The sequence below is a fragment of the Tasmannia lanceolata genome, unplaced genomic scaffold, assembly GCF_043159265.1.
Source record: "Tasmannia lanceolata isolate RefF3 unplaced genomic scaffold, GAP_Taslan_0.1 ptg000018l, whole genome shotgun sequence".
Lineage (NCBI taxonomy): Eukaryota > Viridiplantae > Streptophyta > Magnoliopsida > Canellales > Winteraceae > Tasmannia > Tasmannia lanceolata.
The window spans coordinates 22,492,487-22,509,132 of record NW_027518695.1 but is presented as its reverse complement, the minus strand read 5'-3'; the positions used below and the strand labels follow the sequence as shown (position 1 = coordinate 22,509,132).

The 16,646-nt window shown below is 39.9% G+C and overlaps 1 protein-coding gene across 2 annotated transcripts in view; it reads left to right on the top strand.

Annotated features, from left to right (window-relative positions):
* The window catches only part of LOC143850990 (Nodulin MtN21 /EamA-like transporter family protein), a 38,710-nt gene that overhangs the window by 19,599 nt on the left and 2,465 nt on the right, over positions 1–16,646 (top strand). For both annotated transcript variants that reach the window (XM_077360302.1, XM_077360301.1), the window contains exons 6-9: positions 205–358; positions 6,889–6,955; positions 9,819–9,890; positions 10,189–10,254. In XM_077360302.1, the coding sequence (XP_077216417.1) occupies positions 205–358; positions 6,889–6,955; positions 9,819–9,890; positions 10,189–10,254 (359 nt within the window). The remainder of the gene's footprint in view (positions 1–204; positions 359–6,888; positions 6,956–9,818; positions 9,891–10,188; positions 10,255–16,646) is intronic.

Here is a 16,646-nt window from a genome sequence, read left to right as displayed (position 1 = left end):
ATAATGCAAATAGTAACATACTCAGAGACACTGAAACATATGCTTTTATGTTCAAAATTTGGTTTTGTTTGCGTGTCAGTTTTATTTTAGAGATGTATGTGCAGTGTGGTCATGTTCTGAGCATATTTCAGTCTCTAGAATGGAAACCTTGTATTATTTTTTCCCTGTTTTATCTTTACTCATGTTTCAAGTGGAACTATGTAGGTGACTTGAACCTCCCTGGTGATCCAAGTAACACACATGTTGTTGGTGGAAGTCACCCTGTTTATGCGGTATTAGTTGGTTTATTTTCATCAATAACTGGCGCAATCAGCTACTCCCTTATACGAGCTGGAGCAAAGGCATCTGATCAACCTGTGTATGATCTCTAACTCCGTACCCTTTTTTATTTAAAAATTTTCCATGCTCTTTTGTGAAACTCATTTTCTATTTATCAGAATATTGAATGCGGTAAGGTTGAAGTTTGAATTTATTTTGTCTTTGATGGTGCCTGAGTATAGCCAAGATATTGTTGCCGAAGCAGTACGTACCAGGAATTACATATTTAGGTGTCTTTTCCATGTAGTAAAAATCTGGCGGGTTTTCCATGCACTTCCTCAAATTCCTACAATGCATCACATTTAAACCTCAACTTTTAGTTCTTTTTGACTTTATGCCCATGACACACACCCGCAAATCTTACATTCTAGTTGGTCCATGCACTTCCTCAAATTCCTACAATGTATCACATTTAAACATCAACTTTTAGTTCTTTTTAACTTTATGCCCATTACCTGTGTGTCTCTTGTTTCCTGTTATGACTTATAGGGTAAATAATCATTATATTATAGACAAGTAAAAATTAGTCATTGTGATAACATAAATGGTGGCATACTTTTTGTTTTACTTTTGCCATTGTGATAGAAGATCCCATATGGGAGTGATCAAGAAAACCACAACGACAATATGTGTTCTTGCTCTTTTTTCTTCTTACTTCAAACTCCAAAGTATTCATCATTGTACCAGCGCAAAATGGTCTTGATTTAAGCTAGGATCAGTATATATTATCATCAGAATTGAAATTAGGGATGAGAAGAAGAGTTTTTTATGTAGTGTAAGGCCTTGCAACTATACGGTGGAGGTACCACCCATGATATTTGATCCAACTGCAGCTCACTTTTTGAGAAGATGCTGTTGGATCAAATACCAAGGGTGGTACCAACACCGTATGGTGCAAACTCGGAGGCTCGTGGATAACTACGAGGAATTTAGGAGCTCAATGAAACCAACTTTCACATCCACACAACCATATCCAATCCCAAAACAAATAAGCAAGCAGTAATTGATTAACCTCAGCATAAAGATTCAGATAAATTAGCTTTAAAGGGAACTCGTTCAACTCAACTCAACTCAACAAAGCCTTTGTCCCAAACTAGTTGGGGTCGGCTAAATGAATCCTTTAGAAAATTTCATGAAGAAGGAATCTACCCAGCTCTAATCCTGGCTCTAGTTAGGTTCTTCTACATGGATCATTTTCTTCCATTCTATCTGTAAGCCCAAGGGTTCCCATGGGTTCAATCATTCACCTTACCTTCTTGTTTTGATGCTAGGAAACCCAAATTGATTAGCATTTATGGACCAATGTGTTGCTTTGAGGTGTTGTGCTCTATACGGGAATTTGATATGTCATATCGCCATTACACAACTCATTACAACACATGGCTTGCGGATCCAGAGACAAATGATCAAGGAGCTTGCACCCACATTGGAGACATCACCATTTGGAGATGCGCAAGATAAGAAGCTCAAGATGAAGATCCCTCAAGCATACCTAGCAAGTGTCAAGAAGAAGCTTGGAGATGAACCAACATGGTGACACCTCATGTACCTCTCAACATGTCTTGAAGATTGGAGGGAGTCACAAGAGCCAAGTCAAGCTCAAGATGTTCACTCGCAAGTTGAAGAAGTCCAAGGAAGTGCGAAGGAGCCGAGACATTCCAAGAAGACTCAATGGTATCATTTTTAGAACGTACTTGGAGTCCTCTTGATTTTATGTTAAATGCACTTTCAAAGGTTTTCAAATGGTTTTCACACTTAATTTTTATATGTTTGAAAACCATACACACACCCAAAAATGTGTTTGAAAACCTAGGACTAAAGCCCAAAGACCATGGCCTAAAGCCCTTGAATTTTAAATGTTAAAAACAAATTTCAAGTAGGGCCGGGCGACCGGGGTGTCCCGGGCGACCACGGAAGCAATGCTGGAAATCCAGCACTTGGCTTCAAATAGCGGGCCGGTCGACCGGGGTGAGCCGGGCGACTGCGGAAAACAGAACCATTCCAGCATGGTTTGGGAGGGCGACCGTCATGGGCCGGTCGACCGCGGATAGGTTTTTGAGCGAAATTTTTAATCAAACAGGTAGCCCTCGCTGGGCGACCGCCATGGGCCGGTCGACCTCGACGGTAAGAAATGTGAAAATAAAAAAGGGAGCCCGATAAGAGTGAGCGACTGCCGTAGCTCGGTCGACTGCGCCGGTCTGGCAAACTAGCCGTTGGGGCTTGCGGGGCTTGACTTTTTCAAACCAGTTTTTTACAATTTTACCCCCAAACGGTCATATTTTCAAATGGGCTATATATACACTATCTAAACCTATCTAAGCAAGCTTTTGAACATTTTGAAATATCAAAATCCCATAGTTTTGAGCTAAAACCTTCACATCAAAAGCTAAACCTCTTTGAACTTGTGTTTTTACATTCTATCAAGAGGATCTCTATTAGGCTTTTACATTTTCTATCTTTGGAGAGATTGTGAGCTTCCATTATTGTAATCCGCCTATCAAGAGGCTTGAGAGTACTTCATTTTAGTTCTTTATTGTAAAGAAGGTTCTACGCTTCAACCCTATAGAAGAAGAAGCTTGATTGTAAAGAGGGTTCTACGCTTCAACCCTATAGAAGAAGAAGCTTGATTGTGGAGAGGGGTTTTCGTTTCGACTTTAAGAAGAAGCTTGATTGTAGAGGGTCTCTGATTCGGCCCGTTAAGAAAGGAGAATCCGGAGCGAAGAGGGTTTGTCCCCTCAGGTGGAGAAGACGTTTGTAACCGATGGCTCATTGATCCAGTCCATTAAGAGTGGAGGAACGCTTAGTGAAGCTTCAAGGAGGTCTTGAAGAGTGGAGGTAGGGCTTAGTGCCGAACCACTATAAAATCATTATGTACCTCCTATTGTCTCTTCATTACTCTATCTCTCTCTCTCCCTTGGTGATTGGTAATCTCTAACCCTAGCTTGTATTTATGTTTTAATTGAACAAGGGTTAGTAAATGCACATGATTGGAATGTCTAAACCCTAATTTCATTATTATGCTTATTTGAACAAGGGCTAGACTAATAGTTGCTTAATTAGTAAATTAAGTTTAATAATCCAACTAATTAAGCCAAGAATTTTTAATTAGCCAATTTACCCCCCTCCCCTCTTGGGTTGCCACACCTGCATTTCACTATCCTATCCAAGGTCATGTTCTTTGTTATGTTCGTAGCTATCAAGTCTTTCTTCACTTTTTCTACCCAAGTTATTTTCGGTCTGCCCCTACCTCGTTTTACATCATCAATTTGGCGCGAGTCGCCTCTTCTCACCGAAGCATCCAAAGGCCTACGTTGGATATGTCCAACCCATCTTAAGCGGTGCTCTCTCATCTTCTCCTCAATTGGTGCCACCCCCACCTTTTTACATATGTCTTCATTTTTAATTCTATCTAACCTTGTGTAGCCGCACATCCATCTAAGCCTTCGCATCTCCGCTACACTCATTTTATGCACATGCTGCTTCTTGGTGGCCCAACATTGTGAGTCGTACAGCTTGGCTGGCCTCACAACTGTCTTATAAAACTTTCCCTTTAACTTGGTAGGGATTTTACGGTCGCACAGAACTCCCGAGGCAAGCTTCCACTTCAACCAGCCTGCTCTTATTCTATGGTTAACGTCCTCTTCAATCCCTCCTTATGTAGAATTGAACCAAGATAGCGAAAGATATCCCTCCTAGGTACCTCCTGTACAATCATTTTTACTTCATCCTCGTTCCGCCTCCTTACATTACTAAATTTGCATTCCATATATTTAAAGGGAACTCATCTATGGAAAAAGATTATATACTAAGCAAGAGTGCATATGACAATCCAAATAACACAAAAAGATGAGAATAAGAGGTTCAAATAACCGAAACTAATAACTATAGATCTGATGCCCATGAAATAAAATAATGATTTATGGCCCAAAACTACGTTAGAAAGTGATAAAATTCCTAAAATAGGCTAGGGCAAAATTATTGGCAAGGTTCCTATGGGTTTCAAAAGGGCAAAAGGGTTCAAAAGGCTGAAAATTAATGAAAAATCTCCCTGGGAGAACGCAACAATCTTTCCACCTCAAATCCGCGCTAGTAAGGGGTCCAAGAGAGTGGGGGAGAAGCTCGTGGGCGTGATCCAAAGTCCAAGCCACAGCAATCCTCCCAAAATAATGTTTATGGGAAGGTTCTAAGAAGGGGTAGGAGAAAAGAAAGTAGAAGGGGAAAAAAAGAAGAATAAGAGGGAAAGAAAGAGAGATCGAAGAGAGAGAGAGAGTCGAGAATAGAGAGAGAGTATGAGGGCGTGAGAAAGAGAATAGGGAGGGGTACAGAAAGAGAGAAATAGAGAGGGCGAGTGAGATAGAGAGAGAAAGATACTAGGGGAGAGAAACAAACAGAGAGGCGAGAGAAGAGAGAGATGAGAGATAGGCGTAAGAGAAGAGAGAGATGAGAGAAGGGAGGTAGGGAGAGAGAGAGAGAAACCTACCACATTAGATAGAGAGGGACGCCCATTGGCGTCATGGGAGTGGGGTGCCATCGGCTCCTCTTTTTTTATCTTTCACAAATCTTCAAAAACTAGGGTTTTCTCCCCTTGTGCTTTCATTTATATTCTATTCTTGGTGGGCCCCTTTCCTAGCTCACTTAAATTAAAGTGAAAAGACTGTCATACCCTTAGTCACAAAGAAGAACACACACGTATTCTCCCCATATCTCTCTCTCCTGTTTCATCTTCTTCTTGTCTTCTTCATACCTTTGAATGTAACACTCGTCATAAAAAAATTTTAAATTTTCAGTGTTCACATGTCATTTCACTCACTGTTTTCTAGTGTGTTTGGTCACAGATTATTGGGTAGACGATGGTCCACACCCGCATGTTAGGACATTTGCTCTGGATGGATTTTGGTCACATGTAGTGCCTGGCCTTCGTGGGAAGAGAAGGGAAGAAAAAAATAAAAATAAAAAAAATAATTTTCCTTTGTGTGGTTGGATTGCCAGATGCCATCCAGTGGCCTCTGACTATAGGGTTGGACGGTGTCTCTTATACAAATTCTAGCGTTTCCCAAACATTTCCCTTGCGTTTCCCTTGTGTTTCCCAAGACGTTTCCCAATGCGTTTCACATGCGTTTCTCTATCGTTTCTCGTTTCTCGTTTCCTCTTTGATTTTTTTTCACGCGTTTCACGTTTCCGTTTCACGTAATGTTTCCCGTTTCCATGTCCCGAACTGGTAACTATGCTCCAATCTATAGATATGTTGTTCCTCTTAAGGTGCCCGGAATTTGTCAATATTTTTAAATGTGTCCTGAATTCGTAATATCATGTAATTAGGACAAACTTTCTGTAATTTTGCATATAGAAAGGCTCCCAATGTTGACTTTTGTGACACATTCATATTAAAAAAGTAGGGGGAAAATAATAAAATGACTTGTTTACCCTCACATAGTTAGTTTGGACATACATATGGCAAGGGCATTAAACAGTAAAAAACCACCATGTTGATGTGTTAAATTGACAGAATTTTGAAATAAATCAAAAAATTATTCTCTTTTCTCTTCTGCTATATAGTATATAGATTTATATACGAGGAAAGTGTAGCTACTCGATCGAGTAGCTAACTTAGCTACTCTATCGGCTTAAAATACAGTGGGGGCCCACATTGTTTGGGTGATGCAAACCATTCATTTGATGGGCCCTCACATAGATAGGGTGTGCCCCAAAAATCAGCTCCATTGGATCATCCCAACCCTTCAAACTGTGGAGGCAAAAATGGACAGATTTGTGAAGGTTTATACACGTCCATTTTTGCCTCCACAAATCGTAGGGTTGGGATAATCCTATGGAGCTGATTTTTTGGGCACACCCCATCTATGTGAGGGCCCATCAAATGAATGGTTTGCATCACCCAAACAATGTGGGCCCCCACTGTATTTTAAGCCGACAGAGTAGCTAAGTTAGCTACTCGATTCATGTAGCTACACTTCTCTCTCTCTCTCTCTCTCTCTCTCTCTCTCTCTCTCTCTCTCTCTCTGTGTGTGTGTGTGTGTCTATAACTATCTATGATAGGGCCTTGCAAATGAATGGTTTGGACTTTGGATCACCACAGAAAATGTGGGACCCATGTGATTGGGGCGCTTAAGCTCACCATAAGTTTGATGAGCTTAAGCTCACCAACACTTTCCTCTATATATATATATATATGTATGTATTTATGTATGTATGTATGTATAGGGTTTAGCTTCTAGCTCTATTTGTCAAGACTTTGTTCTTCAACCTTGAGGTCGGAGGTTCAATCCCAGCTTACCTATATGGGTGTGTGTGTGTACACACACACACACACACTATGTGGGTGTAGGTAAGCTGGGATTTTTTCTAACTAGATTTTTCACATGGTACTAGAGCACAATTTCCGTAGCGTATCTTTAAATAATTATTGCCATTATTTCATTATATTTGATTTCTTACATTCATGTGCATACGCTGACTGTTCATTTCGTGTATCATATTGAGTTAACAATTACACCTTAACAAATTAGCAGTTTGAATGCTTATAATTTTCTTAATGCATTTCATCTTTCGCAGAGTCACACTTTTTGCCTTTGGAGTACTTGCTAGTCCCGTCGCAGCAATATGTACATTTGCCTTTCAGGTAAGTTCATCGAATCTTTAAAACACATTCTGTTCAGCATGGTATTAGTTATCATAATCCAATAGATGGATTAGAAATTATTTATCAAAGAAACAAAAAAAAGAAAAAAAAAAGAAATGGATGGGCTTGAAACTCATGTCGAGTATGTTTTTCTGGACATGGTCCAATTTTCAAGTTTCTGAAAACCATTTGATTGGATAAAATTGTTTGAAATTTCTAAATTATGATACCACTAACAATTTTTTGTTAAAATTAGAGTCAATGAGTTAACAGTTTTGTCACCACCATTTTTCCTTTACTATTAGTTGGGTCATTGAATGTAGTTTTTTTTTTTTGAAAATTGACATATTTTTATTGATATTATGAGAGTTACATCGAGGACCAGGGGTTCCCATTCACAATACATAGCATCAACAAGACTGGTTGGGGCATATCCCAAGTCACCAAGACCTCCTAGGTAGATCCTTACCTTTTCCGTACAACAATCAATTGTTTTCACTATCCTTTGGCCTAATACTGCTGTCTGGAATCATCAATCTCTTCTCCCATGTTGCCAAAACTCCTCTACAAACCCATAATCGTCTGCTCATTTTTCTTCCTGAAGAAACCCTAAGCTTCTCTATCCTACCATTGTATTAATCCAATCCTGGTGAAGGAAAGGAAACGAACTGCACAAGCAACTTTGCTTTAAACAAGTTATAAAAACAAAGCCATCGCCCTTTACTTAATACGGCGGTGATATGATACCACGGACACTCTTCCCGGTAAATCTTCCCTAGAAATCTATACTGCGTAAGCTTGAATGCAACACATTTCTACCTTTAAGGGAGAGGAAAAGGCCTTTCTCCAAGACTGACGACCCATCAGGTGATGCAGAAGCCTGACACGTCCGAATCAGCCCAAATTTTAGCTGGGATAATGGAAAGTCTTGGCCCAAGAAATTGTTCAAAAAACTTCCCATTATTTTGTGTGCTTTTGTTTTTCGGAGTTTTTTAATATTTTGACTTTGACATCCCCTCTGCTGGTCTTTCATGACTATAGTAGTATCCATGCTGCTTCCCCTGGGCTTGTCCTTGACTAGAGAGTTGGTGAAACCACCTTTTTTAGGCAATTGGTTTTGAAATTTGAATTTCAATGGTAACCTAAAGGATTCGCCTTGGTCAGAGCCACCTGGTTGACTTGACTGAGTTAGAGCCGTTTTCGAGTCCTTCTGCCGGATCGCTCCACCATCAACCATCTTTACATTATCTGCATCCTTGCCCAAATGACTCTGCTTCTCGGCAGGCACCACTGGCCGATGGTCATGAGACAAAGGGTCCGAATCCAATGGATCAAATAGGGAAGAAGAAGCCCTATTCAGTGAATCCAGTCGCTTAGGAGGACGAAGACCTACATCAATTTTGAAGTTAATGTCCTGGACCTGAATGTGAACAAAAGGCTCAAACTCATCCGATTTCGAGCGAAGGACCAACGTTGAGGCAAGATTCATTCCTTCCAGATTTAATCTTAATACTTTTCCAAAAATCCGTCCTAAAGCTTCAACCGTTGATAACGCCCATACATGAAGAGGAATCCCTGTAAAGTTGATCCAGACCGCCTTTTCCTTCTGATTGATAACCGAGCTCCAAGCAGAGAGGGAGGAAAGAAAGTTTCCGCAAGCTTTGGCTTCCATCTCCAAGACCTTGGTATCCATAGCTTCACTGGTAAACATAAATAAGATCAAATTTGGACCAAAAAGGCCCGGTCTAGGGAGAGATGGAGTTTTCCAATGAGTTTTAGCTCGGTTCCAAATATCCATCAGGTTCCAAATAACCCCTTTTGGCCTGCCAACCAAGCAAGATTTGAGAAGGATGCTACGATCCTCCACCTCCTTTCCAGAAATAGTTAGGGTTGGAATCCCTCTGATGGAACTAGATATAATATCCCCAGAATCCGGCCAAACCCCTTCGGATCTTTCCTCCGAAGACTTCCGTTAGAATTTGCCTTTCCCTTTTACAAACTTGCACTGCCTACATTTGCTTCGCCATCTGAAGTTAAGATAACCACAGTCAGTGCATATCTAGTCTCCCTTCATTGACTCTACGAGTTGTCACAGTTGGAATTTTGTGCGTCCTGTCATTGGATGTAGTTTGGTTACCACAAATTTCATCTTAGTATTAGTTAGGTTATTTTGTTTCAAACTAATCTTACATTTGTCAGGACTATTTGTCTCGGTGACTAATTGTATGGTGATTGTGATTTTTCCATATCTTTATGGGCATGAGTGCCAGCTTCTGCTCATATCTAAAAGGATGGGCATTTCTCACCTGATATAAAATGGCAATGTAACTATTAGTCTAACACTATGATACCTGGATAGTCATCTAGCCCAATGTGTTGTGTCTGATATGATACAATACAGGTTCTCATACGGGATACTTAATGGACACTTCCGTTGGTCAAAATAACTATCATGCTTAGAAAATATGTCACTCCCTTTGAGTTAACTATCATGTTCTTTTCTTGTTAGCGTAACATATTTTGAATTATAATTTTGAGTACGTGAGTCATATGGGGGCTACTTCAAATTTATTGTTTACTCCATCTTTATGTAAAATATAGTTAAAGTTTTATTGTGGTTTATTTACTTGTCTTGTGTCTTGTATCTCATGATTATGGGACACATATCCTTATGTCTAAGATTTTGGAAATGCCGAGTCATTTCTCCAGCTTAGCTTAGGTCTAATGCATAGCAAATTGCTTTAGAGCCATTTTACCCGTGACCTCTATCTCATAGAAAATAGAATCTTCAGTTTATATCTATTTCTTTTTGTCACATATGATTTTTATCCATTCTTAACAGTATTCACATTATACCTTTCAGGATTATATATGGCCAAACTTCTACGCATTCCTTTCCATGGTTCTACTTGGTGTATTGGCATTCTTCGCAGAGGTATCCTTTCTTGAACAATATTGATGAACATATGTTAAACTTTTCAAAATCTGATATGTGAATCGTGGCATGATAAATAGTCAGAAATGAAATTTATGCTTTTAGGTTCTCATCAAATCTTCTACAGCTCCAAGAATAGTCATTGTAACTTTTGATCCTTTCTGTAATGGTGTTGCAGTCACAGTAGCTTTTAATTCTTTCCTGTTTATAATTTTTTTGAACATTAAAAGGAAGCTGAATATCTTCTGTTAATTCTTTCCTGTTTGTAATGATTCTTTGAATATCTTCTTTTGTACAGGTTTTGTTAGCACGTGGACTTCAACTTGAGAAAACTAGCAGAGTTGCAAATATGCAGTATATAGAGGTCCTTTTCTTTCCTTTGCTCATTTCTCTATAAATTAGAAAGGATTTGTGGAGGAATTTTCACAAAGAACCATATGGAAATAAGTTGATAGTTGCCTATTACTTTCTATCTGAAAAGAAAAGTTCCTCAACGTAAGTAAATTGTAAAACTTATATTTAGTTCACTGACTGGATTGATAGCTATTAGATGATGCAATCTTCAAGATCAAGGGAATCATTACCTTTGAATTAAATAGTTCTATGCGGTAATGGGCATTATGGGTTTATTGGTCAGTGATGCTTCCTTGTGAGACAAGATTTAGGTCTGCTAAAGAAAGTAAGTCCCTGTTTATTTATTTGTCGAAGTTTGCTATTCGTTGGAGATTTTCTACATGAACATTGTGATAGGGTTCCAGGCATGTGTGGATAGGTTGGATTCAGAATTTTCATATCCATCAAACTTTACCAGATTCCTTGATAAAAATACCCTTGTATGATTGCACCATCACAAGCAACGAAATTTTTTTCTGTAAAATGGGATTTACACCCTCAACCCTCCATACAAAAAATTAGGGAAAAGACTTGATTAATCCCCTAAATTCTTTACGATCCAAATTATACATATTTCTAGTAAAAAAACCCAAGATTGTATGAATGTTGACATCAATCGTACATCCATCTTGGATCGTTGGTTCTTAGAATTTATCATAAAACTCTTTCTGGTCAAAACCCAAGACTTTATGACTGTTGACATCAATTGTACAACCACATTGGATCATTGGTTCTTAGAATTTATAATAAAACTCTTTGTTAGGCTCTAATACCAAGTAGAGAATGTATGGATTGAAGTAGATTGAGAAGAGAGAGGGGGAGATGAAGGAAGAAGAAATTAGAGAAAAAGTTAGAGAACGGTTATTCCTAATCGTATTTATATAAAAATTTAACCAAAATTTTAGGTTATTCAATGCATTATATCTGACCATAATTCATTATATCAACAATCACACTAGAAACTATCTTTGTATTTGTTGCCTGTAGAAAATGAAACAAAGCAACCTTGAGAGACTCTTACCTCATTAGAGTTTGTTAATCCGGATAAGGAAGAAGAAGAAGAAGAGCGAGGGAGAAGATGGAGTCTCCATTAAGGAGCTCCCATGTAATATGATATATATATATATATATATATATATATATATATATATATATATACTAGGAAGCAAGGGTACTTTCCCGGGCCTCCCGTACTCGTACCTGACACGTATGGGGTGTGGGTACGTTCGGGTACGTCCCGGGTACGCACCCCCATAATTAAAAAAATAAAAAGCATTTTTCCTGTACTGGGTGCCATGTAAACCATTTAAAATGTCTTTACTATTTTATTGTCCATTTACTTAAGATTTACATGTAAATAACGGAATATCCCCCATTTGGATTTATTAAAAATAGTTTCAAGACCCAAATCTAAAAGGAAAAAAGTCAACTCTCCTGTTCTAGTACAAAATTCATAGAAAAATGGTCGGGTCAAAATTTTAACTTTCTTAACTTCCAAACGGTGGGGAATTTTTCAAATTTTAAAAATTCATAAAATCTATCATGTCCAAACATTATTATATCCCAAAAGTCCGATATAAAAAATCTCATAATTTGGTCTCTAAAAATTATTCATCTTGTCAGGCACTGGTCAACACACTGGCGACAGACTTTTTTTCAAATGAATGATGTATTGATGCCTCATGTTATAAAATATGGAACTTAATCACTTATGAAATGAAGAGTAATGTTAGAATATTCCATTTTGGTGATGTTATTGTTATTTGATTGCTCTCCAATTATTATTTTTAATTTTTAAAAATATATAATAAAATATTAAAATATATTATTATATTCGGCATACCCGAACGTACCTGCACTCGATTTTTTTAGAAAATCAGGTACCCGTGTCGTGTCGTACCCGCATCCCGTACCCGTACCCATGCTTTATAGTATATATATAGGTGTCCAACTTAGCGTTATATTAGGGTTACATGTACGAAGACTATAATACCCTTCAACATACATGTAAAGACTATAATACCCTTCAACCCTCCCCCTCAAACTAGAGTGTATATACCATACAACTCCAGCTTGTTACCAAAAACTATAATACCCTTAAACTCCAGCTTCTTACAACACTCCCCCTCAAGCTGGTTTGGTGAATTCATAGTGAAAAGCATAACAAAAAAGGCAACGGGTGGTGCCACAGTGAGTACAACGGCGAGATCCACGGCCACAAGAACAACGGTCTCCAAAACAACTGCCTCCCCCTGAATCAGGACTACCGCCAGAGCGATCACCACAGAGCCTCTCCCTGAATCAGAACAACGGCCGACTGATATGCATACCAAGAGTCAATACGGAGTTCTCTCAGCAGGGAAACAACAACAAACCCCCAACAAATAAGCACACCAGATGGGCGCACAACCAACAACGGCGAAGTACCATGAGGAGACATCAACTGAGCAGTACATCACCAATAGAAGAAGAACCACAAGCACCAGAAAGTTGAGAGTAACCAACAACCAACCAACAGGGCGATATAAAATCAGCCCACCACAATAACAGCTACTGATCCACAAGGCGAGAATCACAACAACGAGGATCACAACCACGATCAACCCAACCAACAGGGCGATATAAAATCAGCCCCCTACAACAATGATCAACAACCAACCAACCAATAAGGCGAGATAAAACTAGCCCACTACAACAACAATCAGCCAACCAACCAATAAGGCGATATAAAATCAGCCCACCACAACAACTATCAACCAAACAACCAACAAGGCGATAATCACAACAACGACGATCAACCCAACCAATAGGCCGAGATAAAACTAGCCCACCACAACAATGATCAACCCACCACACTTCTGATGCACGGTTAATCAACCAATCGGCATGAGAGATAGCTCCAAAAATGACCAATCGATAACGACAACACGATCAGTTCATACCACCAACAATAACAATACTGACAACCACAGTGCCACACATCATCACATGGCTCTGATAAAACAAAGAAGAGGTAGCCATGACAATGAGTATAGCAACGCAAACTACCATAACCACAATGCATAAATCAATGCAAAGCAACTGCACGCGGCTCTGAAGCACCAACACCCACATGTAGAAGCAACCAACCAACAAAGAGGGCGCAACAATATCAGTCGGAGCCGCCAACAACATAGATTAGGGAGAGAAAACTAGCTCAAACCATAAAGAAAGGGTTTAGGGATTTAGAAAAGGATTTTGGATTTGGATTTTGGGTGAGAAAATGATTTTGGATGTTGGGTGAGGGTGGATGGATTTACAGAAGAGGAAAAAGGGAATGAAAATGGAAATGGGAGGGTGGATGGATTTACAAAGGATATGGAAATTTGGGGATCGCGGGAAGGGGATTGGGGATTTGGGGATGTGAAAATGGGTTATAGATTAGGATTTGGGGGTTGGGTTGGAAAAGGGAGAAGAAACCAATTTTGAAGTTGCTTGGGGAGGGATTGGGGATTGGGTGGAGAGGATTGTGGATGGAGGGTGTGGGGGTTACGGTGAGAAGGGGGCGTTACGGCATGGGTAAAGGGGTACAGCTAGGGGGAATACGACAAAGGGGCGTACAGGTAGGGGGGATTTGCACAAATGCGCAAGGGGGCTGGGGTTAGCACTAAGGCGCAATGGGAGTGGGAATGGGAAGCGAGGGTTGGGGTTTATCAAATAGAGGGTAGGGGGATGGGGTTTACTAGATGTGGATTGCGAGGGGGGGTGATGGAATTACTAGAGGGAGTGGCATGGGATGCGAGGGCTGGGGTTTATCAAATGGAGTGAGGGCGTTGTGATTCTTTTGCTCAAGGGGTTGTGCGTAAAGGAAAGGGGTTTTGCTCAAGGGTGGTGTGCACAACGTGGCGCGGGGGGGGGGGGGGGGGGGGGGGGGGGGGGGGGGGGGGCGGGCACAACGAAGATGCATGCGGGAGTGTGAGCGCAACAATAATGAAAGACAGATGTGGAGAAGAGAGACGTGATGCGTGAGGGTTAGGGTTTCTCTTCGTTTCTTTCCTCCTTTTTGTGGATCATATCTGCTCTGATGCCATGTTAATGTGGATAAGGAAGAAGAAGAAGAAGAAGAGTGAGGGAGAAGATGGAGTCTCCACTAAGAAGCTCCCATGTAATATGATATATATATATATATATATATATATAGTAGAAGAGAAAATAAGAGAATTTTTTGTAGAATTACACATCACTCTTTTTGACTTTTTTTAACAAAGGCACCCATTCAACACACATATTTTCAATCCTACCCCCTCCTTTATGCTTTTTAACAAAGGCACCCATTAAAGCCAAATAATTTCAATCCTACCCCCCTCCTTTATGCTTTTTTAATAAAAAAATCTATAGGGTGATCTTAACCATCCGATTTAAGAGGAACAACATATTATGGAAACCTCTATAGATTGGAGGGCTAGGATCAGCCTATGGAAATGATTTTTGGGGCACAACCTATTTATGTTGTGTTCCATCACATGGACGGTTTGGATCAACCCGTGATGTGGTCCGTTCAGTTCTTTGTCGGCCCGTGCATCGCACGGGGTTTTTTGCTAGTGTGTGTGTGTGTGTGTGTGTATATATATATATATATATATATATATATATAGAGAGAGAGAGAGAGAGAGAGAGAGAGTTCCTACGCTCGAGCACAGAAACAGGGGGGTGGGGCCATTGGGGGGGTGATCCTAACCATTCATTTGGAAGGCCCCATCATGGATGGGGGGCCTACCAAAAATCAGCTCCATTGGATTACCAATGGGTGTCCATTTGTGGGGCCAAAAATGGACAGATACTGTTTGTCCACAAATCTGTCCATTTTTGGCGCCACAAATGGACACCCTAAGGTGATCCAATGGAGCTGAGTTTTGGTGGACACCCTACCCATGAAAGGGCCCATCAAATGAATGCTTTGGATCCCACCCAAAAATGTGGCCCCACCCTGTTTCTGTGCTCAAGCACAGCTAAGCTTAGCTGCGCTCGAGCGCAGGAACTCTATTCTCATATATATATATATATATATATAGGTGTCCAACCTAGGGTTACATGTAGAAAGACTATAATACCTTTCAACATACATGTAAAGACTATAATACCCTTCAACAGAGTTATTAAACCACACTAACTTGTATGGTTGAGGGTTTGCTTCCATCCTTAAGTTGAGCTTCTTCCCCACTTGAAAAATCACATTCTTGCAAATTCTTGTATCTGTGATGAACTTCGCACTATGCCCTCCAGTAGACAGATGGTAGAGAATATATTATGTCTCAACCAATGTCCTTCCTCCTTATGAGTATAGGAAAGTCTCCTACAATCCAAGCAAGGGCCATGAATGTCTTGATAATAGAGAACCTTGCTCTCCTCTTCTGGAACACCTTTATTATCTTCATCCAATTCTTCCTCATATACTTGTCCTCCCATGTCTTCCCCCATTTTTTCTTGTACTAGGAGTTGTTGTCGAGCTTGAAATCATTCAGATAAAATCTTTCATTTTTTCATACCAAGAACACTTTCACATTGACTCTATTAGGGACTATATTTTGGGCGAATTCTCCTGTGGAGCCATGGATGCATTCTTGTAAGTTTTAGAGGACTGAAACTTACCTTGACTGGACCTTTTTGAGGCACATTACAGGCTGGAGAGATAGATGATATGTTTGAACTCGAAAATGGAGGTCTAAACAGCACCCTGTTTTGAATTTCTTCAATGGCTGGAGCTTTTAATTTGGCCTCAGAAACAGTCCCAAAAGTATGGATGCGTAAAGCATCATGAATGGATGGCTTCAACCCATTCAAGTGCCTTGCAATTAATTGCTCTAGTTGTCTCCCAACTGATTTCGAACATGCAAATTTTTATTTTTATTTTAAAAAGGTAACGATTTATTAAAAATCAAATAGGGTATTACAGCCAAGGGGACAAGATGTCCCACTGGTAAAGACCTATTTGTAGAGGTTATCCGTTATCCATTACGTCGCTCTGAATCAGAGGACTATAACCAGAAACCGAGCATATAATGTCACACTGTTATCCTATACGTAACTGGATATGCAACTCGAGATCAGCCCGAGATGACCAAAACTTCACCCTCCCTGTCCGCTCCTTTAGCGAGCTTATTGGCTTCCTTGTTTGCCAATCTCAACTTATGCTACATAGAAGGTTTAATTACTGATACTAAATCTCTGATTTCATCAATGATACACACCATTTTCCACGGTCCGGGGGATTTGTTGCAAACCCAAGAGATAACATTGGACGAGTCTCCTTCTATAATTAAGTGCTCCAATCTAGCACTTGAATGTCATCTTAAGCCCCGTAGTCTTTTGAAATCAGAACTTGGT